Raw genomic sequence first — 19,253 nt, 5'->3', positions numbered from 1 at the left:
ACCACTTGGTGGAAGTACTGAGGGTGGCAAGGGTGCAGAATGTACTCTGGGTTGGGGGGCTTCAATGTCCATCACCAAGAGTGGCTCGGTAGCACCACTACTGACCGGGCTGGCCGAGTCCTAAAGGGCATAGCTACTAGACTGGGCCTGCGGCAGTGGTGAGGGAAAAATATACTTCTCTCCCACAAACTGAATGTAAAATTCAATCATATTATGATCGCTGCTGCCTAGGGGCGCTTTCACTATGAGGTCATTAATTAGTCCAATCTCGTTGCACAATACCAGGTCTAATATAGCCGGCTCTATGGTTGTTTCCAGAGCGTGCTATTCTAAGAAACCATCCCAAAAACATTCTATGAACTCCTCATCTAGGCTACCTGTGCCCATCTGATTTTTTCCAGTCTAGATGTAGATTAAAATCCCCCATGATTATCGCCTACCTTTCTGTCAAGCTCCCATTATTTCTTCCTTTATACCCTTTCCTACTGTGTGGTTACTGTTAGGAGGCCTATATCATTTCTAATCTTTACCCAAACTGCTTCTACATCCTGGTTTACTGAACTTAGGTCATCCCTCTCTATTGTGCTAATAACATCATTAATTAACAGAGCCACCCCTACACCTTTTCTTAGTTTCCTGTCCTTCCTAAATGTCATCTACCCTTCAATATTAAGGTCCAAATCTGTCATCCTGCAGCCATGTCTCTGTATTGGCATTCAGATCGTAATTATTTATTTCTATTTGTGCTTTCAGTTCATCTGTTTTGTTTTGAATGCCATGTGCATTCAGATACAGAGCCTTTAGTTTTGTCCTTTTTATTATTTTTGTAACCTCTAGCCTTGTCTGCTGATTTACTCTTAGATTTGTACTTCCTGCCCCTTCCTGTCATGGTCTGTTTATATTTTCCCATATTAATACCTTTCTCTGTTGGCTTATCTTTACTCTTTGATTTACCACATCTTCCCAAATTTGATCCCTTGCCCCCAGTATTTAGTTTAAAACCCTCTCTACTTCCCTAGCTATGCGACTCGCTAGAACACCGGTCCCAGCATGGTTCAGTTGTAGACAGTCCCAACGGTACAGCCCCTACTTTCCTCAATACTGGTGCCAGTGCCCCATGAACCAGAATCCACTTCTGCCATACCAGTCTTTGAGCCATACATTCATTTCTCTAATCTTACTTCCCCTACTCCAATTTGCACGTGACTCGGGTAATAATCTGGAGATTATCTTTGAGGTTCTGCTTCTTAATATGCTACCTAGCTCCTCATTTTGACTATGCAGAACCTCTTTCCTTGTCCTACTTATGTCGTTGGTACCTACATGGACCAAGATGACTGGATCCTCCCCCTTACACAGTAAGTTCCTCTCCAGCCCTTAGCAAATGTCCCTAACCCTGGCACCAGGCAGGCAACACAGCCTTCTGGACTCTTGTTCTTTGCTGCAGAGAACAGTGTCAATCCCCCTCACTATACTGTCCCCTACTGTCACAACTTTCCTTTTTGCTCCCCCCACTTGAATGGCTTGCTGTACCATGGTGCCATGGTCAGTCTGCTCATCCACACTACAGTCCTCGCTCTTGTCCATACAAGCTGCAAGAACCTCAGACTTATTGCTCAATTGCAAATGCTGAGGCTCCTCCATTCCCACCTTCTCGATCCCTTTACCTGCCTGACTCGCAGTCAAACCTCCTCTCACTGACTGCTGACCAAAACCTTATCCTAAGGGATGTGACTGCCTTCTGGAACAAAGTGTTGAGGTAACTTTCCCTCTCCCTGATGCATCACAGTGTCTGCAGTGACTTTGAGCCAAAGCTCCTCAATGGCATCCAGAAGCTCCCACATACTGCAGCTGCAACACATCACCTGTCCTGCCATCTTTATTGTGTTAATTTAATTAAATGTATTTATTAATTAATTTATACTTCCTCTCCTTATCAAACTCCGTCACTTACCAAACTTCCTTCTTCACACTCTGTGCCCTCCAGCAGCACTCAGTGCAGACAAGCAGCACTGAGAGTCCCCTGAATTTATACTCTCTGAAAACAAACAAAACAAACTTGTGAGCAAAGTTATAGCTCATGGAGTAAAATGATGGTAGCAACATGGATACGGAATTGGCTGAGTGACAGGAAACAAAGAGGAGTGGATAATGGATGTTTTTCAGGCTGGAGGAAGGTTTGCAGTGGAGTTCCCCAGGGGTCAGTGTTGGGACTAAAAACAAGAAATGCTGGAAATACTCAGCTGGTCTGGCAGCATCTGTTGAGAGAGAAGCAGAGTTAACGTTTCGGGTCAGTGACCCTTCTTCAGAATCCTGTGTTGGGACCTTTGCTCTTCGGGATATCGATTAATGACCTAGACCTTAGTGTACAGGGCACAATTTCATAGTTTGCAGATGATACGAAACTTGGAAGCATTGTGAACTGTGACGAGGATGGTGTAGAACTGCAGAAGGACATGGCCAAGTTGGTGGAATGGGCAGACAGGTGGCAGATGAAGTTCAGTGCAGAGAAATGTGTAGTGATTCATTTTGGTAGGAAGAACATGGAGAGACAATATACAATAAAGGGTACAATTCTAAAGGGGGTGCAAGAGCAGAGGGAGCTGGGTATATATGTGCATAAGTCATTGAAGGTGGGGGGGCAGGTTGAGAGAGCTGTTAATAAAGCATACAGTATCCTGGGCTTTATTAATAAGGGCATAGAATATAAGAGCAAGGAAGTTCTGTTGAACTTATATAAAACACTAGTTCGGCCTCAGCTGGAGTATTGCGTCCAGTTCTGGTGACGCACTTTAGGAAAGATGTGAGAGCATTGGAGAGAGTGCAGAAAGGATTCACGAGAATGGTTACAGGGATGAAGACAGATTGGACAAGCTGGAACTGTTTTCCTTAGAGAAGAGAAGGCTAAAAGGTGATTTGATTGAGGTATTCAAAATCATGAGGGGTCTGGACAGAGTAGATGGGGAGAAACTGTTCCCACTCGTGAAAGGATTGAGAACAAGAGGGCACAGATTTGAAGTAATGGCTAAGAGAAGCAAAAGTGACATGAGGAAAAGCTTTTTCACACAGCGAGTGGTTAAGGTCTGGAATGTGCTGCCTGAGAGTGCGGTGGAGGCAGGTTCAATTGAAGCATTCAAAAAGGAATTACATTGTAATATGAGAAGTAAGTGCAAGGTTACGGGGAGAAGGCGGGGGAATGGCACAGTGAATTGCTCATTCGGAGAGCTGGTGCAGACACGATGGGCCGAATGGCCGCCTCTGCATTGTAACAATTCTGTGAAATGAAAGGTATTAGTATGGGAACCTGTATAGGTCCTAGCTATGATTGCCTTTATGTAGAATATGTGTACATTCTTTGTCCCAGTCCTACAAGGGCCCCCTCCCTCACCTCTTTCTGGTACATTAATTACCGTGTTGGGGCAGCTTCCTGCTCTTGACCTGAACTAGAAAGTTTCATCAACTTTGCTTCTAATTTCTTCAGCTTCTAACACTGCTCCAATGGACCTTAATACAAGGTCCTTCAGGAATAGCACCTCATCTTTTGATTGGGGACTTTACAGCCTTCTGGCCTAATCACTGAATTCAGCAACTTCAGATTATAACCACTGTTCCCATTTCATTGGACAGCAGATGCTGGTAGTGGTTCTGGTATTGCCATTTACACTTCCTCTAGCCGCCATATTTTGTGTTCTTGCTTGTCCTTTTACCGCCCCTATTGACTTGCACCATCATCCCATTTGTCATTTAATCTCTCCTGTCCTCAATCCTATAACAGATCTTCACCTTTGTTCATTCCTCACCCCCACATCCTGCCTTTTTCCCTGGCTGTATATTTGCATATAAACTGTTAAATCTCCAACTACTACTAGTTCTAATGAAAGGTCATTGATCTGAAACGTTAACTCTGTTTCTAACTCTGCCTGACCTGCCAAGTGTTTCCAGCACTTGGTGTTTATTTGTTTTATATTTCCATCATCTGCAATGTTTTACTTTTATGTCCTCTCTGAAGTCTAGTTACTATCCTCCTCACTGTTTACTACATTTGAGTTTCATGTCATCTGCAAACTTTGAAAATATGCCTTGTATACCCATCCAGGTCATTACTACATATCAAAAAGAGCAATAGTCCTAATACCAATGCATTGTATGCTTCCCATCAGTCTGAATAACAACCGTTCACCGCTGCTCTCTGCTTTCTGCCACTTAGCCAATTTCATGTCTGCACTGACACTGTCCCTTTAATTCCATGGGCTTTAATTTTGCAAACATGTCTTTATTATGTGATGTTTTATTAAACGCCTTTTGAAAGTCCATGTGCACAATACTGCCCTAACCTCATCAACCTTCTCTGTCATTTTATCAAAGAACTTGTTTGTTAGTCAAACAGAATTTGCCTTCAGCAAATCCGTGCTAACTTCCATTTATTAGATAATACTTTTCAAGTGCCAACTAGTTTTGCCTCAGATTATTGTCTCTCAAAGTTTCTCCTCCATCGACAAGAGGCTGACTGTCCTGTAGTTGCCGGGTTAACCCTTTCTCCTTTGTTGAATGGGGGTAACATTTGCAGTCCTCTGGCACCACACCCATATCTAAGGAAGATTGAAAGAATGTGCTGGGGTTTGGGGAACCATTGCTGAATTTCTTCTTGCTTGCCTTCCCTGCAGAACATTCATCATAATAAAGGTTAGTTGGTGAGAAAGGTGGCAAGCTAACAACACTGGATACAAAAGAAAGAAAAACTTGCATTTATATAGCACCTTTCATGACCACCAGACGTCTCAAAGCGCTTTACAGCCAATGAAGTATTTTTGAAGTGTAGTCACTGTTGTAATGCAGGAAATGCAGCAGCCAGTATGCACACAGCAAACTCTCACAAACAGCAATGTGATGATGATCAGATAATCAATTTTTATGGTGCTGATTGAGGGATAAATATCGACCAGGTCACTGGTGATAACTCCCCTGCTCTTGCTCGAAATAGTGCCATGGGATCTTTTAGATCCGCCCGAACAAGCAGATGGGTCCTTGGTTTAATGTCTCGTACAAAAGATGTGCCTCCCACAGTGCGGCACTCCCCAGTGCTGCACTGGCGTGTCAGCCTTGATTTTTGTGCTCAAGCCCTGGAGTGGGACTTGAACCCACAACCTTGTGATTCAAAGGTGGGAGCGCTGCCAACTGAGCGACAGCTGACCACAGCTACATAGCAGTAAAGGGCATCACTCTCCGCAGTTTCTGTTCTAAGACTCAGAAACTTGGCTGCTAACCTTTTTTTCATATTATAGTTTACTTTGTTGTGACATTGATCACAAGTCGTGGGAGTCAGTTGCCAGCATTCGCCAGAGCTGGCGGGCAGCCATAAAGACAGGGCTAAATTGTGGCGAGTCGAAGAGACTTAGTAGTTGGCAGGAAAAAAGACAGAGGCGCAAGGGGAGAGCCAACTGTGCAACAGCCCCAACAAACAAATTTCTCTGCAGCACCTGTGGAAGAGCCTGTCACTCCAGAATTGGCCTTTATAGCCACTCCAGGCGCTGCTTCACAAACCACTGACCACCTCCAGGCGCGTATCCATTGTCTCTCGAGATAAGGAGGCCCAAAAGAAGTTTACTTTGTGTCAGTAGACATTCTGCACATCTTATAATAGACAAAATTGATTCCTTTGGATAACTATATTATGATGCAGGTGTAATATGTACTTTCAATAAACAAGAACACTGATAGTTTATTTTCCTGGTATCTGGGTAGTTGTGACTTTAACTACAGGGAACAGTTCACTTCTGTAAATGTTGCCCTCATCTTCACTACTTCATGACTAATACTTACCATAATTAAAACTTAGTTCAACTCCAACATGCAAACTAACCCCCTTAGTAAGAGAACAAAATACAAATCTAAACTTTTATCTAATTCTTATTGATAACTTATCCTGTTTTGTTCACGTATCAACAGTTATTCCCTTCCTGGTAAAGGTGTCAGACTAGATTGATTAGTGCACTACACAATGTTTTGGGACTGCAGCCAGCTCACAGGCAGTGCCTTCCCCCTAGTTTGGCCAAAGTCCCAAAACGCTATACACTACTCATTTAGAACACATCCTGTTTATTTTTAATGTGGAGTACAATAGAAATGCATGCACTCTATATGGGGTGAGATTTTAACTCATTCAAAACCTACACACTTGCACAGAGTTAAAATTGGGCCCATGTGTTTTACCTATTGTGTGAAGTCGAAGTGGTGACCTACACTCGTGTGTGCCTCATCTATTGAAAAGAATGGGTGTTTGAGTCCATGTGCAAAGTTTGCCTGCACTTTTCCTGCTCTCTTTTAATCCTATTTATCAGTAGGTTCATGTGTCAGAAATGAGTTTTTCTAAATGAAAACTTGAGCCTACTAAAAGTTTGCAGAAGCTGTAAATAGTTCTAAGTTATTTAGAATAAAAACAGAAAATGCTATAAATAGCAGATCAGGCAGCATCTCTGGAGAGAGAAACAGAGTTAACGGGCTGGATTTTTGGTCTGAGTTCGGGACCCCAACGTCGAGATCATTTCCAGATCCTGATCCCGCTCTGCAGTGAAGATCCTCGATGTCATTTTTCAAGGAAAAGGCAAATTAATGGAGAGAGGACAAGCTTGCTGTCAATTAATGATGGCGGGCGGGCTCCCAATGCTGGAGGGCCAATAGGAGGCCCTCCAGCACTGAGAGTGTGGCAGCCTGCTGATGCAGGTGAGGGAGAGAGGGGGCACTTCAAGATGGCAACACCCTCTCGGCACTAAATTATTTTTAAAATAAAAATGTCCACAGCTGTCAGACTGACATTTTTTTTTATTCGTTCGGGTGATGTGGGATTTACTGGCCACGCCAGCATTTATTGCCCATCTCTAATTGCCCTTGAGAAGGTGGTGATGAGCTGCCTTCTTGAACTGCTGCAGTCCTTGGGGTGTAGCTACACCAATAATGCTGTTAGGAAGGGAGTTTCAGGATTTTGACCCAGCGACAGTAAAGGAACGGCAAGATAGTTCCAAGTCAGGATGGTGTGTAGCTTTGAGAGGAACTGGCAGGTGGTGGTGTTTCCATACATCTGCTGTCCTTATCCTACTAGGTGATAGAGGTTGTGGGTTTGGAAGGTGCTGTCGAAGGATCCTTGATGCATTGCTGCGGTGCATCTTGTAGATGTTGCCACTGTGCTCCACCCCCGGTCTGCAGCCGAGAGACCACCTCCTCTCACTCTCTGTGTTTCAGCCAGCACAGGGGGCCCGCCTGCTGACTGGAAATTTCCAGTCAGTGCAGGAAAAGGGTTAATTAACTTTATTGGCTCCCTTGCTCTTCTTCAAAATAGTGCCATGGGATCTTTTGCATCCACCCAAGCAGGTAGATAGGACCGCGGTTTAATGTGTTATTCCTCAGAACTGCACTGGAGTGTCAGCCTTGATTTCTGTGCTCAAGCCTGGAGTGGGACCTGAAACCAGAACCTTGTGACTCAGAGGCAAGCATGCTACTGCTGACAGGCTGCCTGGCCTGCTGAGTATATCCAACATTTTCTGTTTTTATTTCCGATTTCTAGCATCTGCAGTATTTTGCTTTTGTATCTAGGTTATTTAGAGGTAGGTTTAAGTTTAACTGTTGTTTATATAAATAGTTTTAGCTCAAATTCCCAGGCTGTTTACTATGACAACTTAGCTGTACTGGTACAAAACCTGTAATCTCTTGAGAGTGGTAATTATTGCAAATATTTATGGTTAGTGGCTTGTGTGTAGAGGCATTTTATGTACTGCAATGAATTCAGTTGTGAATCGTGTTGGTATGCAAAAATAACATACTTATTTCTACTTTAGGTATGGTTTTCATGCAGAACATTGCATATCAGCACTCAAAACATTTGATGGAGATATAGGATCATCTTTGGGATATCTGTTGCAGCAGTGCTTCAGGGAAAAGTTCAAAGATAGGATCAAAGCCTCTCCCAAATCTGGTAACATCAGCATGGAGGATTGTGCAGAGCGGAGGCAAGAAGAAGCACTTGCTCTTAGCTCCATCTATGAGAGTAAATTCTCTGAAAGGATTCAAAACCGGGTCTGGAGCATCGAACTGGCGCTCGTATTTCTGACCCAGAAACTTAATAAATCAAGTAGGTTTGAGACTAAAGACTCGGCAGCAAAGACATTGAAAGATATTTGTCAACATTACCTCAAGGGTAGTTGCCGCTTTGGGTCGAGATGTAAGTTCAGACATGAGCTTCCTTCAAAGGAAATAAAGAAAGAGGACAGTCATTTGCGTTGTGATTGCAACGCACTCCTGTACACGCTTGAGGTCCGATTTCCACCTGATAATAAATATCCATACCAGGCCCCACTTTTAGCCTTTTCCTCTACCAATGACAGTCTGCCTCAAGCTTGCCGTTTGCATATAACTGAACATCTCTATGGAGAGGCCTTGTTAGCAGCAGAAACAAATGAACCAGTGATTCACACTTTGATCATGTGCTTGGAAGATGAAGTGAAAATGAGTGAACTACTCCTTGAAACCACCCATAAATACAGTGTGCCTCCTGTTCTGCACTCTGGCTTGACTGAACAAATTAACAGTGAACATTATCATCAAACTCCTCTCAACTGTCCGCTTGATCAGCAGCTGGCAGGTACTATTGTGAACTTTTGAGTCCTTGAGATTTGTTATGGTATCCATTGCAGGCTGAAAGGTTTTGTTGCAGAGCTAAAGAAAGCACAAGCTAAGACTTGAGTTTTAAGGAGTAACTACTTGAGTCTTGGAGTTAACCTGTGGAATTGCATGGTACTGCAGTAAATGTAGATCTAGTTGAAACAGTTTTTTTTCAAAAAGGGAAAATTCGAGAGTGCTGAGGTTTAACAGAGTTGGGGCTATGACAGCAGACAGCAGCTTTTGAACCTGGATCCAATGTTGGATGGTGGGGAGATGCCCGTTCATATTTCCCTTTAGGTAACGAAAAAAAAGCCTTTCATAACCTCAAGGTACCAAAGCGCTTTGCAACTAATGAGGCACTTTTGAAGTGTTGTCACTATTATATTGAATGAAACACAGCAGCTAGTCTGCACCCACAAACAGCAATGAAATAAATGACTAGATCACCTGTTCTATACTGAATCTCAATACTGAATGGGGCATGTCAGCTCAAGTCTCTGGTCTAGAACTTGAACCCAAAGCCTTTTGACTCAGAGGCCAGAGTGCTATCACTGGCACTTGATTTTGGTATAGTTTTCATTTTATATCAGTCTTTCATATCCAACATGGTTAATGTGTTGTAGTTGCAGTGAAAAACGATGCTGGGGCGGAAGAGGGAGATGACGACTTGCAGGAGGAAGAGCCTGAGGCCGTGGTTATGGAAACAGAGAGTTGCGTGCATCTGAAGAGGCAGTTAAAGAAGTATAACTGGAAACTGGAGAATGTATACAGCGAAAACCAAAAACTTTGTAAACAATTTCAAGCCAAACAGGTAACTTTATACACGCTCCAATTTTATTCAAGAGGGGGTTAGTGTGTATCATATATGCTGGTTAATCAGGTGCATGCTTTGTACTTTTCCCCATAAGTGTTGAGCATTGAATATTTGGTGAATTTTATTGCTAAGGTAACATTTCCTTCATAAAGATCAGTGCTTTTGAAATAGAGGATACCAGTTAGATAAAATTTTGTGTTGTGAGACTTGACTTTTTAAAATGAAATCAATAATATGGATGAGCATCTCTACAATTCAAATTTAAAGTATCTGGTATCACGGCATGAAATACAAAGAAAGACACAAAGAAATTGGATCTTTTTCATTCAAACAACAACTTGCATTTATGTAACTACCTTAACGAAGTAAAACGTCTTGGGGCATGTCACACGATACAAATGATACAAATTTTGACACCAACCCACATTAGAACAGGCAGCCAAAAGCTTGGTCAAAGAGTTTTAAGAAGCATCTTAAGAAGAGATAGAGAGGCGGCAAGGATCAGGGAAGGAGTTCCAGAGCTTAGGGCCTAGGCAGCTAAAGGCTGATGGAATGATGAAAAATGGGGATGGGCAAGAGGCCATAATTGGAGGAGTGCAGAGATCTTGCAGGGTTAAATGGCTGGAGGAGGTAATAAAAATTGGGAGGGGTGAGGCTATGGGAGGATTTGAAAGCAAGGATGAGAATTTTAAATGAAAGCATTGCTGGATCCAGAGCGAATGTAGGTCGCTGAGCACGAGTAGTAAATAGTGAGCATGATAGTAGCAGACTTCAGGAAAATGGAAAAAATGTGGCAAATGCCATTTAATATGAATGAGTGCAAAGTGATACACTTTCGTGGAAATAACATGGAGGCAGTATAATCTTAATGGTACTATTTTGAGGGGATGCAAGAGCTGAGGTCCTGGGATGCATATTCACGAATGTTTGAAGGTGGCAGGTCAAGTTGATAAGGTGGTTAAGAAAGCGCATGGCATGCTTGGCTTTGTAAATAGGGGCATGAGTAGAAAAACAAGGAAGTCATGCTGAACCTTGGAAAGTCTCTTGTTAAGCCTCACCTGGAGTATTATGTATGATTCTGGGCACCTCACTTTAGGAAGGTTGTCAAGGTCCTGGAGAGGGTACAGAGGAGGTTTACTAGGATGATACCAGGGATGAGAGACTTTCATTATGTGGAGAAATTGGAGAAGCTGGGGTTGTTCTCCTTAGAACAGAGAATGTTATGGGAGACCTAATGTTGTTATGGCGATCTGCCTTAGGGCAGGTTCTCTGCTCATTTCTCCATGCCTTGTGGTCTTGCACTTTCCTCCAGTTGCTCGCAGGACCTTCCCATTTTCAATTTTAAGTTGTCTAACATCATTCTCTTTCTCCCTCTTGCTTTACATCCCTCTAATCTTTCAATCACCTCCTCCATCAAGTTCTCATGGCATAGAATATGGCCAATCCAATCTTGTTGCCTTTCTTGATATTCACTAACGATCTGTTCTTCGCCACAATCCTGAGAACTCCTTCTCATTGCTCTTGTGTTCTCTCCAAGTGACCTGCTCAGTCCTTCTCCAGAACCACATTTCACAACTTTCTAGTCTTTGGATGTCAACTTTGCTCAGGGTTCCCGTTTCAGCCCTGTACAACAAGACACTCCAAACCACAGTCTTAATAATTATTTTCTTAAAATCTCTCCTCATTCCTATACTGAGCAATTCTTCATGTTTGGAAAGTGCTTTCTTTGCCATTGCTATTCTAGCTTTGATTTCTTTATGGTAGTAACCATCTTCTGACAAGATGCTTCCCGGGTACTTAAGTTGTGATACCTGTTCCAACTGTTGATCATCTTTCAATCTTAGTCATAGAGTCATAGAGTTATACAGCACAGAAACAGGCCCTTCAGCCTGTTGTGTCTGTGCCGGTCATACAGCACCCGACTATTCTAATCCCATATTCCTGTGCTTGGCCCGTAGCCCTGTATGTTATGGCGTTTCAAGTGGTCATCTAAATACTTCTTAAATGTCGTGAGGGTTCCTGCCTCCACTGCCTCCACTGTAAATCTGAGTTCTTTTTGCCTTCAGTCTGGTTCAGTAAATATACCGAGTCGGATGTGTAGGTAAAATCAATTACTTTATTTGCGCATTTAGCCGGCTGACTTACTCCAATACAACGACACTGACTCCACCCAGAGTCTGTCTGGTCCACCAGAGTAAGTGAAGTTTGTGATACAGATACTACTGTTTATACATTAAGATTCATGCTACACCCCCTTGTTTAACCAATCAGTGCAGTACAATTTAAATTTCAACCAGGTGATAACGTGGAGTACATTTGTTACTGAGGTTAACAATACCCTCTATTCTCAATACATACTTGTTACTAACATAATATTGTTTTGCATCAGCAAGATTAAAGAAAACAGACAAGCAAGATAATTAGCAAAAGCAGAGGTATGAGAAACAACATTCTGGTTTCGCTTCCCACAATTGTCATGAGACCTGTGATCCTGTTATCTTTATCAAGTTGCAGCCTGCAGTAACACCAAGCAGTAGTCTATCATATACGAGGGGCCTTATATTCCTTATCATCACTCACACAGGGATGGACAGCATGTTTCACAGGAGTCCATTTGTTTCAAACCACAGGGAGTCACACAATCAGGCCATAAAAGAACCGATGTCCTTGCAATTACCAGTGTCGGCTAGTCTTTACAATCTCACACTTTCTGCCTTTACTTTTAACTATTTCATTGTGGCTTCTGCCACTTAAAATCAAAGCTTAGCAAAGCTACTATTCCTAACTTGGCTATATTTCCCATTAAGCATAGGGCCATGCTTTTCTGCTCACTTCCACACCACCACCTCTTCAGGCAGTGCGTTCCAGATTCCAATCACCTGTGTGAAAAATGTTTCCTCAAATCTCCCATAAACCTCCTGCCCCTTACCCTAAATCTATGCCCCCTGGTTCTTGACCCCTCCGCTAAGGGAAAAAATTTCCTCCTATCAATGCCCCATCATAATCTTGTACACCTTAATCATGTCCCCCGTCAGCCTTCTCTGCTCCAAGGAAAACAACCCTAGCCTTTTCAGTCTCTTTTCATAGCTGAAATGCTCCAGCCCAGGCAACATCCTGGTGAATCTTCTCTGCATTCTCTCCAGTGCAATCACATCCTTCCTATAGTGTGTGATCAGAGCTGTACACAGTACTCCAGCTGTGGCCTAACTAGCGTTTTATATAGCTCCGTCATAACCTCCCTGCTCTTATATTCAATGCCTCGGCTAATAAAGGCAAGTATCCCATATGCCTTCCTATCTACCTTATCTACCTGTGCTGCTGCCTTCAGTGAACTATGGACAAGTATACCAAGGTCCCTCTGACTTTCTGTACTTCCTAGGGTCCTACCATCCATTGTGTATTCCCTTGCCTTGTTAGTCCTCCCAAAATGCATTACCTGACACTTTTCAGGATTGAATTCCTTTTGCCACTGCTCCGCTCATCTTACCAGCCCATTTATATCTCCCTGTAATCTAAGGCTTTCCTCTTCACTATTTACAACACCATCAATTTTCATGTCATCTGCGAACTTACTGATCATACCTCCTATATTCACTTCTAAATCATTAATGTATACTACAAACACCAAGAATCCCAGCACCGATCCCTGTGGTACACCACTGGTCACAGGCTTCCAATTGCAAAAACAGCCCTCGACTAGGGCCTGGTCGTCTGCAAATCTCAGTACCATCACCAGTTGATCTCCTACTTTGTCACTGTTTTGTACTTCATCTAGTGCTTTTATCATGGCTTCCAGATAGATGTTAATGAGCAATGGTGATAGTACACCGCCTTGTTTCACCCCATGCCCGATTACACCAAATTCAGTTTCTTCAAAAACTGTCCTGATTGTAGCTCTGTACATGGACTTCTACAATCATTCCTTTATCTCTTCAGTCAACTCTGATTGCCTTTCAACATCTTTTGTTAGTTCACCCAATCGAAAGCTTTTTCATAATCCACAAAGCACGTGTACACTTGCTGTTATTCAATGCTTTCGCTTAACACTCGCATCATGCTACAGCCTCTCTAGTTCCGCGACCCTTCCTAAAACCAAATTGATCACGGCCGATGTAATGGCTTGCTTTGGCTTCCAATCTATTTGCTAGGATCTTTAACATTGCCTTGAATGCTTGTGTAATCAAAGTTATGATGCGCTGCTCTTCACATTTCCTGGTATTTGCCGCCTTCTCCAATGAGGCAGTTGTGCTCCTCAAAAGGTTTTCCAGCCATTCTCCCTTAATGTACATCTTCTTACACAAGTTAATCAATTCTCTTGTATCTTCTCCAAGTCCTTTTATCATTTCTGCAGGGATTTCATCACATCCTTCTGCTTTTCATGGCTTTAGTTCTTTTATAGCTCTAAATATTTCACACGCCGGAAGATCAGGTCCTAAATCATCCTGGGAAATGTTTTCTTCATCATTCTCTTGTTCCAGTTCTGCTGACTTGCCATCTTTGTCATACAGGCCTTCAATGTACACTTTCCATCTATTCTTTACTGTCTCAGGTTTTATAAGCAGTGTACCATCTCTGCTATCAATTCCTCTTTGCGCTTGTTTACCTCTCCTTCCTCCAGTCAATTCCTTTATGTTCTCATAGTATCCGTTCTTCCTTTCTTTTGTAGTTCTTACATTTCTCTGCATTGCTCTCCCCACAAACTCTTTCTTGACTGGTCAGTCTCTTCTTAGCTCATTGTTTAGTTTTCTATACGTTTGTTTACTTTATTAGTGTTCTTATTCTTCCACTTTCTTCTCGTCCATTTTCTTCAGCATTTTTTTTGAGACCCATGACTTTCTAACTGCTTTCCCTTTAAACATACCAATGTTTTCTTTAGCACTTTCTAAGATGGTGCTTTTCAATCAATCACATTGACCTTGACAGTTGCTTTCTGAATTGTTGTTAATTTCTAACTTTTTCTGTACTGCTTCACGAAACCTGACCCCCTCCCCACCCGTCGCAGCCCTGCACGTTTTCTACACTTTTGCTTTCCCTTCTTGACTCTCTCTCCCAGTCGAATTTTTACTTTCGTGGCGACTAGATTATGATATGTGTCTGCGTCTGCTCCTGGGTAGGCAGTACATTCTTTATGCTGTTTCGGTAACTCTGCTTGACAAGGTTGTAATCAATTTTGTACCTCTTCAGATCCCCAGTTGACTTCCAAGTGTACCGCTATCTTTGATTATGCTTAAACCAGATGTTGATGATGCACAGCTTCCATCTTCTTCAGAGTTCAATCAGCATCTCTCTGTTGTTTCTGACATCCAGTCCGTGGCTTCCAACTTCACTTCCAACTCAGCATTCCAGTCTCCCATGATCACCAAGAAGCTGTATTATTTTCCCTTTTTTCTATAAGTTCTTCCAGTTTCTGGTACTCTGTATCCACTTCTTCATTTGGGTGCTCTGATTTGGACATGTACACTGGTAAACATTAACTGGACAGCAAAGAGCAGCTATCTATCACTGTGTTGATCAATTTTCATCACACACTTTGCCATTTTTATTATCCAACGTTATAGCAATACCTCTTTGGTTCTGTTCACCACCTGCATAAATGACTGTTTGTTTTCTTGTTACTTTCAAAATCACCAGAATCTCTCCATCTTACTTCTGTCATACAGAGAATATTCGGGCTGTATCTTCCCATTTCCCTCTTGACATTTTCTAACTTCCACTTTTTCTTCATTGTCCACACATTCTAAGTTCCCATTCTCACCAATTTTCTGTAAGGATTATACATGTTGACGACCTGGGAGGTCCTGTTTAGGTCGTTAGTCTTATTCCTTTGACTTGTGTCAGCCATGAGCTATATAACTAGGGAAAAGAATACATGAGGTGGTTTCCAGTTGCTTTTCCCATGTGCTTAAAGGGACCACGAGTCCTCTTCCCGAAGGATCCTCCACCTGTAAGCAGCATTGTCCCTCAAGGTTCTAGCTCTTCTGCTATCGCCACCGAAAATTCGCTGATTCCACCGTTGGCCTTAGCTTGTAACCCTGTACATGGGACCCTTACCTTGGCCTGGGGCAACTTGCAAAAGGGCAGGATGTCCTCCCCTTGTGATCTCAAGTGACCTTGCTACCCTTGAAGATCTAATAGAGGCATTCAAAATTATGAGGGCTTTTGATAGAGCAAGTAGGAAGAAACTATTTCCTCTGGCAAGTGGGTCAGTAACCAGAGGTCATAGATTGAAAATAATTTGCCAAAAGAACTAGTGGGGAAATGAAAAGAAATTTCTTCACACAGAGGGTTATTAAGATCTGGAAGGCACTACCTGAAAGGTTGGTAGAATCAGATTCCATAGGATCCTTCTAGGAAGCAATTGGACATGTACTTGAAGAGGACTAATTTGCAGGGCTCTAGGGAAAAAGCTGGGGAAAAGTCTGAATTAGATAGCTCTTTCAAGAGAGCTGGCACAGGCATGACTGGCTGAATGATTTACTTTTCTGTAAGATGCTATGAGCAAAGATTCTATAAGCTGAGCTGGGGTGTAGAAGGGCAATATTAAGAATGTGGATAAGAAGTGGTAATGGAAATGATATGGAATTTGGAAACTCAGCCCAGGATCAGATAGCACCAAGGTTGCAAAAGGTCTGGTTCAGCCAAGGACCGTGGCCAGGGAGAGGGATGGATTTGGTGGAATATGGTTGTGGTGGTTGAAGGCCAATCATCCCAGCACCAGGACATTGTTGTAGGAGTTCCTCAGGTAGTATCCTAGGCCCAACCATCTTCAGCTGTTTCATCAATGATCTTCGCTCCATTAGAAGGTCAGAAGTGGGGATATTCGCTGATGATTCTATGATGTTCAGTACCATTCACAACTCCTCAGATACTGAAGCAGTCCGTGTCCATATACAGCAAGACCTGGACAACATTCGGGCTTGGGCTGATAAGTGGCAAATAATATTCATGCTGCACAAGTGCCAGACAATGACAATCTCTAATAAGAGACAATCTAACCATCTCCCCTTGACATTCAACGACATTTCCTTTGCTGAATCCCCTACCATCAACATCCTGGGAGTTACCATTCACCAGAAACTGAACTGGAGCAGCCACATAAATACTGTGGCTACAAGAGCAGTTCAGAGACTGGGAATTCTGTGCCGAGTAACCTGCCTCCTGACTCCCCAAAGCCTGTCCACCATCTACAGGGCACAAGTCAGGAGTGTGATGAAATACTCTCCACTTGCCTGGATGTGTGTGGCTCCAACAACACTCAAGAAGCTCGACACCATCCAAGACAAAGCAGCTCGCTTGATTGGTACCCCTATCCACCACCTTCAACATTCATTTCCTGCACCACTGATGCACAGTGGCAGCAGTGTGTACCATATACAAGATGCAGTGCAGCATCTCACCACACCTCCTTCGACAGCACCTTCCAAACCCACGACCTCGACCATCTAGAAGTTCAAGGACAGCAGATACATAGGAACACCACCACCTACAAGTTCTCCTCCAAGTCACACACCATCCTGACTTGGAATTATGTCACCGTTCCTTAAGTGCGCTGGACCAAAATCCTGGAACTCCCTCTCTAACCGCACTGTGAGTGTATCAAACCAGATGGTCTGCAGCAGTTTAAGATGGCAACTCTCCACCACCACCTTAAGGACTATTAGGGATGGGTAACAAATGCTGGCCTTGCCAGTGACACCCACATCCCATGAAAGAATTTAAAAAAGGTTAGCGAATGGAGATTTTTTTTGCAGGCACCAAATGCAATGGCTTTGTCTTCCCAATATTCAATTGGAAGAAATAGCTGCTTATCCAATACTGGATGTCAGACAAGCAGCATGACAAATCAGAGATACTGGCGGGGTCAAGAGAGGAGGTGGTGAGGTAGAGCTGGGTGTCTTGAGTGTGCATGTGGAATGTGTTTTCAGATGATGTTACCAAGGGGCAGCATGCAGATGCAAAATGAAAAGGGACCAAGGATAGATCCTTGGATGACTCCAGAGATGTGATGCAGGAGTGAAAAAAGAAGCCATTGCAGGCAATTCTCTGGCCACGACTGGATAGATACGGCTAAATAACAGCACAGGTTATGGGGTAATTTGATCATGTTGAAAATTATGAAAGGATGGTTCAGGGTAGATAGAAGCAGATTGTTTCCGGTAGTTCATGGATCAAGGGCAATGAGCCATCAATGCAAGATTAAATGGAAGAGATTTAGAATGGAGGGCTGGAAAAACATCATACAGAGTTTTGAGGCTGTGGAATTCGCTTCCAGGGTTAACTTCTGCCTCAATCACTATGTCAACATTCAGGATTCGATTGTACAGTTTGATAAAGGAACAGGGGTTAGAGGGATATGAGAACAGGGCAGGTAAATGTAACTAGAACTATTTATTCGCTTGGAGGGCAAATGCTGACATGGACTAGTTGGGTGAGTGGCCTGTTTCCTTCTTGTAACTTGTATGTATTTCTGTGCATCATTTTTAGCTTAATGTTGCCGAAGGCAGATGCTTTTTCTCTTTGTGTCACAAGTCATTTCTCGATTCTCAAAAGTTATTGTTATTTCAGTCTTCCAGACGCTATCAGTCAATGTTGAAAGAGAGGAAGAAGCTTCCAGCATTTCGTGAAAGAAACGCAATCTTGGATTTGCTGAACGAGGCCCAGGTGCTGGTAGTGAGTGGCATGACCGGGTAAGTTTAAGGACGTGGGTATTGGAGTTGATACTTCTGATGCTGACACGCTTAATCACTTGAACATTTGTGCAATTGCTCAGCATATTCTGAATATTCAAGTATGGAAATCGTAGGAATAGTAATTCCATCCATTAGTTATAGCAGATTAAAAACTAGAGCTCTATAATTTGACTGCAAAAAAAGTTAAATTGACTTGAGAAACTTGAATATACCTTCAATAATCAATAATATGATGGAACATGTTTGACTTGCATGGATGGGTGCAGCTGCAACAACTCTCAAGAAGTTGTTTGAAGGTTTTTATGGTGAAAGCGGTAACATTGAGTAAGATGATTTTGCAGTTTTACACCATGTAAATTTCCTCTGAAAAGAGCAGTTGTTTCCTTGAAAAAAGAATTCTTAGAAGAACTGGCAGATTTCAACATTTTGGGCAACGTATTCTGCCCGTCGTCTGGAGGAATAACTTGAACGGGTGGAAACAGTGGGTTTATATGTGGTGGAGAATGCAAATGTGGACAGGATCTTACTGCTAATGGGTCATTGCATGTTCTTGTTCTTGCTGTTGCTGGTCGACTAATTGTGTCCTGTAATAGTTCGGTACATGCTATTGTTCTTGTCAGGGTATGTTAGCTGCAGAACAGATGGTGATGGCATACCAGCATATCAAGTCTACCGCAAGCCCACTCATACTGATAGATGCCTGAATTATTGTTCTTTTCATCATCTCTCCAATCTTCAATCAGTTTCTAACACCCTCATCAGAAGAGGCCTGCTCCATTATCGATAAGAGACATCTACAACAAGATCTGCTCCATATCAAGTTTACACTTCAACTAAATGGATTTTCTCCCACAAGATCAACACATGTCCAGCTGTTACTCGCACTGTAACAACTAGCTCAACCGAGAATCAGCCTCCCATACATCAGCTCCACCTCGCACAGACTACAATGTAAACTCAAGTTAGCGGACATGGAAGTCCATCATAAGTCATCCAAGAAACTCCACTCCATCCTTCGTACCCACAAAAACAAGAAACCATCTCACAACAAACCAGGAATTTACATCATACCATAATGACTGCAGACTCGTCTACTT

General features: G+C 42.8%; 1 protein-coding gene across 2 annotated transcripts in view; it reads left to right on the top strand.

Moving 5' to 3' along the window:
• The window catches only part of dhx57 (DEAH (Asp-Glu-Ala-Asp/His) box polypeptide 57), a 167,545-nt gene that overhangs the window by 32,137 nt on the left and 116,155 nt on the right, over positions 1–19,253 (top strand). For both annotated transcript variants that reach the window (XM_068044535.1, XM_068044536.1), the window contains exons 5-7: positions 7,830–8,632; positions 9,276–9,463; positions 18,032–18,153. In XM_068044535.1, the coding sequence (XP_067900636.1) occupies positions 7,830–8,632; positions 9,276–9,463; positions 18,032–18,153 (1,113 nt within the window). The remainder of the gene's footprint in view (positions 1–7,829; positions 8,633–9,275; positions 9,464–18,031; positions 18,154–19,253) is intronic.

Source organism: Heterodontus francisci, chromosome 13, assembly GCF_036365525.1.
Source record: "Heterodontus francisci isolate sHetFra1 chromosome 13, sHetFra1.hap1, whole genome shotgun sequence".
Classification (NCBI taxonomy): Eukaryota; Metazoa; Chordata; class Chondrichthyes; order Heterodontiformes; family Heterodontidae; genus Heterodontus; species Heterodontus francisci.
Note: the sequence above shows the minus strand (reverse complement) of the source record. Positions and strands in the feature narration are given on the sequence as shown.